Source organism: Sphaeramia orbicularis, chromosome 3 (assembly GCF_902148855.1).
Source record: "Sphaeramia orbicularis chromosome 3, fSphaOr1.1, whole genome shotgun sequence".
NCBI lineage: Eukaryota > Metazoa > Chordata > Actinopteri > Kurtiformes > Apogonidae > Sphaeramia > Sphaeramia orbicularis.
The window spans coordinates 17,177,363-17,191,391 of NC_043959.1; the positions used below are offsets into that span (position 1 = coordinate 17,177,363).

General features: G+C 36.1%; 1 protein-coding gene across 4 annotated transcripts in view; it reads right to left on the reverse strand.

Annotated features, from left to right (window-relative positions):
• Positions 1-14,029, reverse strand: part of fhod1 (formin homology 2 domain containing 1) — a 121,472-nt gene that overhangs the window by 98,429 nt on the left and 9,014 nt on the right. For all 4 annotated transcript variants that reach the window (XM_030162110.1, XM_030162101.1, XM_030162093.1 and 1 more), the window contains exon 2: positions 5,617-5,723. In XM_030162110.1, coding sequence (XP_030017970.1) covers positions 5,617-5,723 — 107 coding nt within the window. The remainder of the gene's footprint in view (positions 1-5,616; positions 5,724-14,029) is intronic.

The following is a 14,029-nucleotide window of genomic DNA, read 5'->3' on the forward strand; positions in this document are numbered from 1 at the left end:
AAGTGTGAACTTTACTTAACCATACAACACTTTTATATGAACCACATAAAAATTTCATTAGATATTTAACCCTTTAACCCCTGACGTGTCTGTGGTGAGCGCTCTGAATGTAGGATTTATTTAAAATATTCATAAAAATTCAACCATTTGCTCAAAAGGAACATTTTCAGGCACAACAAACTCCGCCCCTCACATTTATTGCATCTTATTTGGTCATGGATCCAGCTGATGTCATCATGTCTATGCGTGTGCTGATGTCATATCAACTGCTTCTATATATGAGACAAGTTTGAAGTAAATTGAAACAAAATACATGTTTTTTATAGACACGTGAAATTTCGCCCATTATAAGTAAAGGGGAGAAAAAAAGATTTTAAAAATGCCTAAAAAAATTTAACTTTGACCTACTTTCCCAAAATGGAATCATGTATTCTGGGTCACTGGTAATTCAACCAATAGTTTTGCTGCTAAAGTGTAAACAAACAAACAAACAAACACAAACAAACCAAAAACAATACCCCTTGCCTCCCGTTCAGGACGACAAAGTTCTCATCTTTAATCTAATCTAACAATAAACATAAAAAGATGTAATGCAACATAACATGATGAATATGATGTACAATATGCAACTAAACAGATGATAAAGGAAACTAACAAAGGCATCAGAATGTCTCAAATTCTGTTACTGACACTGAAAACTGATTTACACATTAGAGAAAAGTATTTACTGTGATTCATTGACTTCACACTCAAACATCTGATTTAATCCCAAATGAAAACAAAAATGCCACCACAGGATGTATTAAACCAGATCTGAGAACATCTTCCTCACTTCAATAATGACCTACAGTTATTATAAGTCAGACTTTCTTTCTTGTGTTGGTACAACTACATGGACATGAGCCACAGAAACATTCCCCTTTGTTCCACACACTGTCCACATGGTCTGATAGGTTTCCAGGTATTGTGGGAATGTCTTTAATGTTATTTTAATTCTTCTAAAAGGGACTTCCTGCTCCTTTAAACATGGCTGGTTATGAATCTGGAGAGAAGTTGATGGTTACATCTGTGGCTAAAATGACACGTTAATGGGCTGCAGTTTGTCATATTTATGTATTTTTGGTCAGTGAACAGACTAGTGAAAACAGTAAGTTAATAGGACCAATATTATGGGAGATATTAGTAATTCTCAATACAATAGCCTTACAATCATGGCCCAGAATCATAGAATCATCATTGAATTGGGTTACCTAGCAACAGATAAACAATAGGGTCACGTTGCCATGGTGTCAAGTTTCCTGTGCAGAAACAGACAAGTCAGCTAAGACATTATTCAACTGAAAATGACAGAGGAATTTAAGAAGTATAGACCAACCAGAAAAGTGCAGACCTCTGCCAAGGCAGATCCTCAGTACCACCCCACCCCACCCCCACCCCCCATGTCTGATCACCACCAAAATTTAATCATTTGTTCCTTGTGCCAGTATCAACATTTCCTGAAAACTTCATCAAAATCCTTCCATAACTTTTTGAGTTATCTTGCCAACAGTCAAACAAACAGACAAACCCCAATGAAAACATAACCTCCTTGGCGAAGGTAAACATAGACTCGCATCTTTTCCCAAAAGTCAGTTGTCCCCAGCATAAAAACGACCACATCTAGAACACGTAGTTTCCCACAGGTCACCACGCTAGTATAGTTTATAAACATCAATATTTCCTTAATGGAAGACTTGTCTTCCTCAGTCAGATGTGATGAAAGTAGATGTTTAGATGTGGAAGAAAATTATTATTTACAGTCAGAGCAGGAAAAATATTAGAGACATTTAGAGGAAGAACATTTAAAATCAGAGTCATGGAGAAAAAAAAACATAACGTGTTGTGCATTTTAATCCCCCTCGGCCCAATATTATAATAATAATAATAATAATAATAATAATAATAATAATAACAACTCGAAAAGCACTCAGAGAGCGCAGACCTCTGCCAAGGCAGATCACCCCCCCCAGTCACCACCAAAATGTAATCATTTGTTCCTTGTATCAGTATCAACATTTCCTGAAAATTTCATCCAAATCTGTCCATAACTTTTTGAGTTATCTTGCTAACAACAAATAAACAAACAGACAGACTGTTATGACCCTGGGTCATAATTTGCCTGTTTTTGTGTATATGTATATATGTTTTCTGTTTAGTGTGTGTGTTCTCCCCCCGCCCTGTAGGTGTGCTGTGCCCTTTTGTGTGTTTGCTTTACAGGAAGCTGATTGGTGGAGCATGATTGCCCCGCCCCTTTAAATGGCTCTGGATCCAGCCATTCTCTCTCTCTTGCCTCCTGCCAGCTTCCAACCGTGTGTTCCTGTGTGTGATCGTCAGTCTTCATGCTTTCATTTGTATATAGTTGTAAATAGAGTTTTTTTGTAAATTGACCCTTTTTCTGGTAGGGGAGGTCGGCGTTTTTGTTTCACCTTTTCTCCTGTTTTTGATTAGGGAGTTTAGGTTAGTCTGCTGTATTTTATTTCTTACATTTATTTTGGTCTAGGCAATTTAGTTCTGAACTTTGGAAAAAGATATTTTGTTTGTTGTTTTAACCGTGCCCTCCCCTAACCCTTCTTTAGTTGTTGAGAAAAATAAATCCTGTGAATTTTAGTTTTTTTGACTGACATGTGTGCTTGGGAGCTGGGAGGGGACAAAAGTAGAGCATATTATGTTCGCCCTGGTAAACCCCTAGGCCGGGGTGTAACACAGACAGACAGACAGACCCAGATGAAAACATAACCTCCACCATTCCTTGGCAGAGGTAATAACACATCAGTTTTATATAGCTCTTTTCTAAGTACTCAAAGATGCTTTAGTGTAAGATTGTATTGAAAGTTCCTGCCCTATAATTTAGATTACATTGTCTTTGTGTCAAACTTATTCCATACATATTTATATGTGAAACTACTCAGATATTAGAACTGCACAAGGACATTGGACCTGGAAACAGTAGGTCAAAGGTCACCTGTGTTCAATATTCTTCTGCTCCATGACAAGATGCATCCACCAGATAAATGTGGTGCAGATATGTCAATGCGTTCATCAGACAATGTGATTATGTCGTTGAATGAACAGACAACAAAATTATTACAAAACCCTTTGGCCGAGGGGTAAAAATTACTGTTGAGCAAAATAAAGTCAAACCCATCTCTAAGCCATTTTGGAAACAAAGATAACAATTTAACCCAAACTAACCAATGCAATGATATCTATCCCATAATATAAAACTATATTCTAGCATTAGTCATTGTTTTGGATCCCAGACCCCTGTTAGAAAACAAACACCTGGATTCAACGGGTCCACAGACTTTAGTCCACAGTGGACCTCCATCCTTTCATCCACCTCTTTGTCCTTTTTCTGGTGACAGTGGCTGAAGAACAGCTGAGGAACATGTTTACGTTTGTCTGACAGTCCATGACCACTGCTGCTGTTTCTGTTTAATACTGTTAATCCTGCCCACATATATCATACATGTCTTATGTGTTTACCTCAAAGTGGTGACTGTTGAAGAAGCTGTAGGATTAGTTTGTACGGAATATGTCAAGAATAAATCCAAGTTTCTGTGGATTTTCAGAACTACCAAGAAACTACAGAACTACTAAAGAAAATGGTGATGTCATTATTGTGTTGTGCAGCAAAAACTGACTGGTATGTGAAGGTTTTGTTTGCAATGGAGTAAACATTCAGTTCTGTCAGAGGTCTGGGGGGGCAGCTATGGAAGCGTTCTATTCAAATGTCAGCTCAGTCTACCTCACTTAGTTTAAGTTTAGGCTTAGGACATATATGATTCAACAAATTTAAATATTCCTCATACACACACTCTCCCACCTTTACACACACTCTTTTTCTTTTATTCTTTGTTTAATACCTTCGCCGGGAGGTATTGTGATCATTTTGCTTTGTGTGCATAAGTGCATGTGTGTCTGTTAGCAAGACAACTGAAAAAGTTATGGACGGATTTTCATGAAATTTTCAGGAAATGTTGATACTGGCCCAAGGAAGAAATGATTTTGGTGGTGATTTTGGATGGGGGGGGCAGATCTGTCTTGGCGGAGGTCTGCGCTCTCCAATTGTTTTTCTTGTATTTTTCTTGTACTTTGTATTAGGGATGTAAACAATTAATCGACTAATAATTAATTGTCGATAGGAATTTGCTCGATTAAATTTTTCATTGTCGGTTAATTACCCTTTTCCGCCTGTCTGAAGGCTGCCAGTTTGTCCACGCTGCGCCACGGCTGGGATAGCCGCTCATTGAACCAGATCATGGCGTTGATGAGTTAGAATGTCTTTATGGACATGGTGGAGTTAAACACAGACCAGCCTGTCTGTGTGTGGGAGCGGTACACCTCCAAATAAATACATGCACAAATGCAGGGTCGGTATCGTAGCATTTTCCCTGGAGGTTGGTGTAGTCTACACTCAGTGAAAAGTTTCACTTTCACTTCTGTGGGGGCATGGACTGCACTGTACCCCCATAGTATTACAAGTAGGACGGAAAGTGATGCATGCACGTGTGTGGTTACCAACCACCATGCACGCATCCCCCAGCCGCACTGCGTGTGTGCGAGCGCCCCCCCTACACACACACACCAGCGAAAGGCACGCGCATGCACCCCTCCTCATTACACACCACCACATCAACAGATGAATTCCACAGGAAACACTGACTGTATCCAATGGTTCAATAAATCAATCATTAAGGAATATGACATGGTTTTTTCATGAAGTATGTAAACAATATTTAGCTTTTATTCTTAGAGACTGTATTCAAAAAGAAATTCAGATTCTCAGGAAAATCGCTGCTTATCAATTAATTGTTAATCGATTGATAAGGGCAACCAACTAATGATTCATGAATTAATGGATAATTTGCATCCCTACTTTGTATATTATTGGTTTATTCCTATTGTCTTTCTTTAAGCTAATGCTGTAATGAGGTGAGATTAATTTTATAAGCCCCACTGGGTTTTCTGATCACACCTGCACAGTTTGTTTCTTTGTTTGTCCTAATGTTTGATTTGTTGTAGTGCAAAAATAAATAAGTAAAAATAAATAAATAAATACCTACAGTGTCATAAAATAACAATAATCTATTTTTATTACTACTGCTACTTCTATTTTTGGATTCCTTTGGAGTGTAGTCCACATTTTTACACCCTCATAACATCATAATGACTTTATGGTTGCAACAATAACATGAAAATGTGTAACAAATAAGTGTTATTCATTTCCATATGTTTTTTGACAAAGCCACATGGAGCCACTTGAAAAGGGCCCAAGAGCCAAATGTGGCCCCGGAGCCACAGGTTGAACACCCCTGGTCCATGCTCACAGCCAGATTCATGTTAAAACATACAGCAGATACAGACAGGTCAGATGTGTGTTCTATTCTAAACACCACAGGCGTCTGCACAAACTATAGAAGGAAAATAAAATGAAGGACACCAGTGGTTATCATGTAGTTTATGCAGGGACATGAAGAACCAGAAGAACCAGAACTAGGATCAGCCTCATAACCAGGACACCGGTGCACATGTGAACACAGTCACAGACAGAAGGAGGGGAAGGGAAGTCCTTACTCTACGTCTGCGTAGAACGTCTCCAACTCGTCCCTCTGCTCCGACAGAGACGAGTCCAGGTCCAGGTAGTTTCCATTAGGAGACAACTGAAGGGTGCACTCCTCCAACTGAAAACACACACACACTGAACATTACTGATCAAATAGAAAATATTAGAAGACACGTTTAGTCTGACTCTGACTGCATGACCCCACACATGTCTGAGTGCAATGGGTTGAACTGGTGATAGTACAACAACAGAAATACAGTCACAGAAAAATTATTAGACCATCCAAAGTCATCAAAAAAAAAAAAAAAAAAAATGGTTATGCAATCCAGTTCTAACTCCTGTGTGTGTCATGTGACTAAAACAGACAGAAAAGAAAACATGGAAGGTCTAAAAGCACTGTTTTTGGGTTAGGGTTAGGTCCTATAAATGTACTGTATGTATAAATGTAAGTCTGATAAATGTACTGTACCTATATTAACACTATGTATTACTTTTTTCTTGGTAGTTCTTAACTACCAAGAAGAATGAGGACCTGGACAAATGAAAATCTATACACACACTGTGTATTACCCATGAAAACAAAAAAACTCCTGTGTGTGTCATGTGACTAAAACAGACAAAAGAAAACATGGAATGTCTAAAAGCACTGTTTTTGTCAGTACAATGACACAGATACTGATGGAAGAACTGAAGTGATTTTGGTTTTTATCAAGAAAACATGTTAAATGGATAGATATCAGCTCTGAAATTAAACTACTATGAGCTATTTTTGGTGGTATCATTATATTTGCCCAAACAAATGGACCTTTAGTTGGACCAGGCATTAAAATGAACAAGAAACAGAAGACTATGACGACGAATTTCATCACCAGTTTTTCATCAAATGTATAAAACCCCAGTCATAACTTAAGTATCACAAATCTATAAGTCTGTCTGTGATTACTCACCTGAATCTCTTCCCTCACGCTGAACAATTTCAAAGGGTTTTACAGATTGGATGAAAAATTGGTGATGAAAGTCATGCAGCTTTAAGTCCTGAAGCGTCTTAACCCATAAAACAGAGTCAGTCTGCAGAGTGTGTCGTTTGTTGCGTCTCCTGTTTTTGAATTTGTCATTTCAGATTCAGAGTCCGGTGGCAACAATTAAAACCATATAATGGATTCACTTCAGTGTCAGACAGAGAACAGGGTTTGTTAGACTCACATGGAGCAGCAGGTGGTCTACAGGCCTCTGATTAAAGACCTTAACCTGGGTTTAGATTTATGATTTTATTTAACCGTCTGACACAGGCGACTGTTTTATGATGAAAGTATGAAGGTTTTCAGACAGGAGGTGGTGCGTTCAACTGTTTTCTCCTACAAAACACATTATTGTTGATTTTTAAGTATGTCATCATCAGTGCTGATGGACTGGATCACAATTAACTAATTAAATTCAATTTAAGCCCCAAAACACATCTTTTAGAGTTTAGTTTCACATTGTGTGTTTAAGTTTAATGTACTTCAGTGTGAAAAGTGGAAATAAAATGGTCCCTGTTGTTTATTATACATTTAATCATTATTTGTTTATTCATTTATTCATTCATTTATTTGTTTGTTTGTTTGTTTAGCAGGGACAGTACACATTAATGAACATTTCTGTAAATGTGCCAGTATTAGCTAAAAACCTATTTTTCAACTGTTGTCCCTGAGTAAGATGTAAAAGCATTCATAAAATTAGAAACATTTTAAAAATTAAGGCTCCGAACACACATTACACACATTAGAATATTATTATTCTATGTGAAAGGATTTTGAGGGAATTTTTAAATTGTATATGAATATACTAATATTCTTCCCATATGAAGTAAATTGATTAATTCCATTAATTGATTGATAAAAAAAAATATCGGGACTGAGAGACAATGCTGTCAAAATCACCCAAAATACTGGTATGACTTTGTTTATAGTAGTTTTAACCATTAAAGTTTTACAAATATAATATAAAAATGCAATATAATAACATCAATAGGAAGAACGCAAAAAAAGAAGCTGCGACCATGTAATTTTTCATCATTGAAATACGGCTGAAATGATTCTGAAAACAGTCATTTAATCTTTTATTCATAAATTAACTGATTTATTGCTTCAGCTATCTTTCATATACTCCTGGGTAGTTTAATATTTAGAAAAACTGCTGAAAAACCTTAATGTTCATTTGTGTTTAATATTTGTGTTGAACTCCATGTTGCTCAGATAGTTCCACATATGAGGGAACATGTGGGTTCAACCTTCAGCAGAAATCACATTAGAAATGAAAAGTAAAAATGTCCGTTCCCTCTATGAACCCGACTCTTATGTGTTCTGTTCTGGTCCTTCAGTCGGGTCTGTCAGATCTGGAATCAATCGCTGCTGCTCCCGTTCATGAGTAAGAACATGTGTATTTGTCAACTCTGCCTTTGTTAAATAATAGACCTTCTGTCACCGCCTTCACACAAAGAAATATGATGTCGACAAAAGTCTGTGGACACGTTCAATTTAAGTGTTTCTTTTCTAAAACAAAACAATAATGACTAATGTCAGAATATAGTTTTATATTATGGGATAAATATCATTGCATTGGTTAGTTTGGCTTAAAATATTATCTTTGTTTCCAAAATGACTCAGAGATGGTTTTTACTTCATTTCTCTCAACACTGATTTTTTTTTTCCTCCATGGCTCTGATTTTAAATGTTCTTCCTCTAAATGTCTCTAATATTTTTCCTGCTCTGACTAAATAATAATTTCCATCTACTGTCATCACATCTGCCTGAGGAAGAAAAATCTACTACACTAAATAAAATGATCAAAATCAAATAATAAATGTACAAAACATTAAATAATGCAAAAAAAAAAAAAAAAAAAAAAACTGAAAAAATTTTACTATAATGAAGAAAAAATAAAATAAGGCACAAAATGAACAAAAATATTTATAAATTAACAGACTAATAAGACACAAAAGAAATAAACCACAAGCTGAAAAAACAAAGAAAATAAACAGCAGAAAATGAACAAAAACCAAATCATATATAAAATGAATAAAAATGAGCAAAAAACAACATTAATTTATTTTTTTTTCTCCATGACTCTGATTTTAAATGTTTTCCCTCTAAATGTCTCTAATATTTTTTCCTGCTGTGACTGTAAATAATAATTTCCATCTACTGTCATCACATCTGACTGAGGAAGAAAAATCTACCACACTTGATTTACAATAAATAAAATGATCAAAATCAAATAATAAATGTATTAAACATTAAATAATGCAAAAAAAAAAGTTGAAAAAATTTTATTATAATGAAGAAAAAAATAAAATAAAACAAAAAATGAACAAAAACAGCCAAAGTGATCAATAACATGAACAAAATTAATTATAAATCAACAGAATAACAAGACATGAAGAAAATAAACCACAAGCTGAAAAAAACACAAAGAACAAAAAAGGAAAATAAACAGAAAATGAACAAAAACCAAATAATATAATAAATAAAATAAACAAAAAACAGTATTAATTTAGGTTTTTTTTTTCCTCCATGACTCTGATTTTGAATGTTCTTCCTCTAAATGTCTCTAATATTTTCCTGCTCTGACTGTAAATAATAATTTCCATCTACTTTCATCACATCTGACAGAGGAAGAAAAACCCAGCATTAAACTACAGTGAAATATTGATGTTTATCAACTATATGGACATAAATATGTGGACACATCATGTCTACAGCTGTACGATACAGTGGCTGACAGGTGCAAACACACTTCATATACAGAAACAACTTTCATTTAAAAAGAACGAGCTGCCTAAATGCAAGAGGAAAATGCTGCAAAAACAGAAACATGCTGTAAAAAAAAAAAAAAAAAAAAAAAAAAAAAAAGTGCTGCAGAAACTAAAACAAATGCAAGAAGAAAATAGAAGTGCTCCATTGGATGTTTCTGATGCTAATCTTCTTGTGTGCAGTGTATTGGACCAAAACATGGCTCAGATCTGTTTTCTGTCTATTTATATCAGTGTGTGTGTGTGTGTGTGCGTGTGTGTGTGTGTGTTATGAGTCACAGTCAGGTATGAAGCTGGACTCGACAGCAGCGAACAGGTCCGGTCTGATGTTGATAGTGAACTCAGTGTCAGAACCAGAACAACCACATTCTTCTACAATCACAACAACACATGGCCAAAACACACACACACACACACACACACACACACACACACACACACACACACACACACACACTGAGCTCCAGACCCAACACATCCACACTGAAGCAGGAATTAGACCGTTTCATAACCACCCACTATCATGAGCATGCTGTTGTACAAGGTAACATCACTGAACATTAGAGAAAGTCTGAAAGAATTTACACCGACACATATCTAAACGCAGACACACCTTCACCTTTAACTATGCACCTGCTGACGAACAACACACAAAAACACATGGATGTCAAACCCATAGATCAGGTTCCACATTCAGACCAATACGATCTGAACTGGGTCAGACCAGGAAAAAGGAAAATTACGTTACGGATGACAACGTTTCCTTAAAAATGTGGAAAAACCTGAAAAACTTGAAATTTCTCAAGAAAAATAAGTGGTATTTTAACCCATAAAGACCCAAATATCCACCTTTAACCTAAACCATCTACTGATCTAAACTGTTTAACACATGTTGATCCACTAATCCTATCAATACATGGAAATAATCGGTGTAAAATACAGTTCTTCATCTTTTCATGGTCATCAGATATGACCCATTTGGACGTTCAGAGGCTCCGTAGTGAACGGAAAAGTCACTTGGATGAGCAAAAACAAATATGAAAACTTACAGAATATGAAAAAAAAAAAAAAAAAAAAAAAAATCAACTAAAATGATGTAAAAATGAATAAAATAAGCAACAGAATGAACAATAAGAGCCAAAGTTATCAAAAAAAAAGAACAAAAATGAATAAGAAAATCTACAAAATAATAGGTGACATAGGAAAATGAGAAACAAAATTAACCAAAACAAATACAATTATAAACAAAATGGTCATGGTCATTAGATATGACCCATTTGGATGTTCAGAGGCTCCGAAGTTACCATGGAAACACCGACATCTTCTGCAACATTGATTCACCATGGAGTTGGATCAGTAGTCTCTTTTTCCGTTGGACATCTGTGCAAAACTTTACTGATATTTACTAAATATAAAAAAAAAAAAAACAGAAGTACGTAATGTCGTTTTTTTCCATTAAATCACAAATGCGATGATTTCTTTATTTATTATTGCGAGATGACACGAGAACTCATTCCATAAACATGACGACGAACATAAATATGGTGTTGATTTACAACATTATATTCATTATTATTATATATTACCCCTCCATCTCCTACTAAATTCTAAAATGATGGGTTTCCTGGCGTGTCCACACATACCCACACGTTTGTATTAAAACTCTTCTTTTTCTCTTGTTGTAACGTACACTAACATCCGATTTTTGTTAATCACATGACTCTAGTTGCGGAAAAAGGTCTTTCCATTGGAATTTTGCGTAACATACCAATTGCACAATGCCTGAAAAACCACCTCTTACCAGTGCAAAAACTTTTAATCGAAAAATGAGAGTTTTAGTGAAATTGTTGTTTTTCCATTAGGTAAATTTTTATGCACAAGTTCCATTCACATAATTTAGAACAGAATAGAATAGAATCTTTATTTTGTCGGTAGTAGTTTATCGCACACGGAGCAAATGGGGGGATTAAGTGCCTTGCTCAAGGGCATATAAGCAAACAACTCTCCACCAGTCCAGGGAATCAAACCAGCAACCCTTCGGTCACAAGCCGACTCTCCAGCCATCTAGGCCACGGTGAGGGTCAGTGGAAAAGCAACTAATGACAGTGGATAAAATGTACAAAAATGACTAAAAAAAAAAACCTACAAATAATAAATAATGGGATAAAATAAGCCAAAAAGTGTACTAAGATAAAGTAAAAAATTATAAAATAAGCCACAAAATGAACAAAAATAGCCAAATTAATAAATAAAATGAACAAAACCTAATAAATATGGACAGAACAAGGTCTATTTTATCAGCGTGTTTTGACATTTTTCTTATTGAGCAAACAGTTGAATTTTTATGAATATTTTAAATAAATCCTACATTCAGAACGCTCCCCACAGACACGTCAGGGGTTAAAGGGTTCACACTATTAACCAACCAGACATGTTCAAAAACCTCCGTCTCCTCCTTCAATCCTTTCATACACTAATTATGTGAAATTTAGTCAAGATATTTTTCTGCAGTGTGTTTATTCCTCTTTAGACATTAAAAAAAAAAAAAAAAAAAAGTTACAAAAATTTCCACTCAGCTGGACACCATGTATTTAATTTTTGAAGCTAAGAAACATTTAAAATCTAATATCAGAAAATGATATGGAAAACTATGCAATAAAAACATTTTTAATGCTGCTAATCAGATGTTTTCTCACATTTGAACATACTTTAATACTAGTTATTATTCACTGCATGGAGATAATATGCAAAAAAAATAAATAAATAAATAAAATTAAATACCTGTCAATTACATTCTAATAACAATTAGCAATTGATTTACACTAAAACATGTCACTGCAGATCAGGTTTATCAAGAACAGCAAAGTTACAGTAATGGTCTGAATGTCAGTGTATTATGGGATAGTGCATAAGTGTCCACTGTGTCGGCTGATATGGAACTAAAACAACCAAAACCCTGAATATACAAGAGAACAGCTGGAGACGAACTGTCCACTGGAGTGACCACTGTGCATGAAAGGGTTAATTTCAGAAACATTGTTAGTTTTTGCGTTTTATCACAACACAAAGCTCACAAAGAACGACTAAATTTATCGCTAGGCTATTTTTCTAACAAAATGGAGCGGCTGCCATCGCATGTGAGGAAGGAAACTCCAGTTTAGGCTCTTATCTACACACTGCTGTTAATATTACATCCGTCCATCCCTCCATCAGACTTATCTCCTGTTTACAGGTCCCACCCTTTTCCTCCACGATCTGCTGAGGAGAAGAGGAGGAGGTCTGAAAACAACCCAAAAACAAATCCACCCGAATGAACCTGCTGCTTTATTCATGGTGTAGAATCAGATCCATTACGCTGGTTTATCTCAGCTCCTTAGATCTGCCAACGGGGCCTACGGGTCGAGCCCCAGGGCATGATGGGAACAATTAGGGAGTCAGTGGAGGAATGTAATCTTCTGGGACGAGCGCTGCCTGGTCTTTATCTGATCCCAGAGATTCCAACGGGGCTCTGAACGCCTCGCGCCGCACAGGAATTCAGCTGGAAGGTGGTCGCACAAACTGACTGTCGTGAAGAAAGCGACATCAACCCTTTAACCCCTGATGTGTCTGTGGTGAACGGTCGGAATGCGATTTCACATTTTCACAAAATGCTCTTTCATTTTGTCTGTCATGTTGTACGTACAGCAAAATGACAATAAACTAGTAATGTCCCGATCTGGATTTTTTTGCTTCTGATCCAATTAGTTTTGCCGATACCGATCCAATACGGACTTTTTACAATGAAACTTTGATTTAAATTTGGAATCATTATTTATAGGTTATTATTCTATTATTTTACAGTAGATCCCAGTTGGTCTGAATGTGGAACCTGAACTAAAACAACTCTGACACCTTTGACTCTTAATAACTTTAGCATCATTTTTGCACTTTCCAAATTCGTTCTGTGGGACAAATTAGAACCTTATATTTTCCACTGCTGCAGTGTGTCTGTGGACAGATCTGTCCAGGTATTACATGGGGGTGCGTTCAGTGTCGTGCGTTAGTGATGTGAAGCGGGTTACTCATGGGTCGGGTCAAATAATTCCACAAAAGCCCCGCGGGTTGAAAAAAAACACGATTCGCGCATCACAACCAGACCTCAGAATGAGTCCAAGCGCAGAGTGAAAGTGAAACTTATCGGTGCTTTACTAGTTCCTCTAAGCCTCCTGCTGTTGTGCAGCTTTTCCCTACCTCCAGAAACTTTATTTGAGGGGGCAGGATGTTGTTCCCCCCGGACCAACCCGATCTCATGACTAAATCTGATCCGATCTTTTAAAACATGCCAGATCAGCAGCCGATACCCATCTGTAGACCGGACTGGGACATCCCTACAAAAAACTTTATTTGATTTGAAAATTCAACTGTTTCCTCAATAGTTTATTTTCTAATCATGCTGATAGAACAGACGTTGTGCTACTGGAAACTTTATTCCCTAGGATAATAAAGTTCTATCTCATCTCTAATCTAATCTAATTTAATCTAACAATAAACATAAAAAGATGTAATGCAACATAACATGATGAATATGATGAAACACTGAAATGTCCAATATAAATCTCTAATTTAACCCTTCAACCCCTGACGTGTCTGTGGTG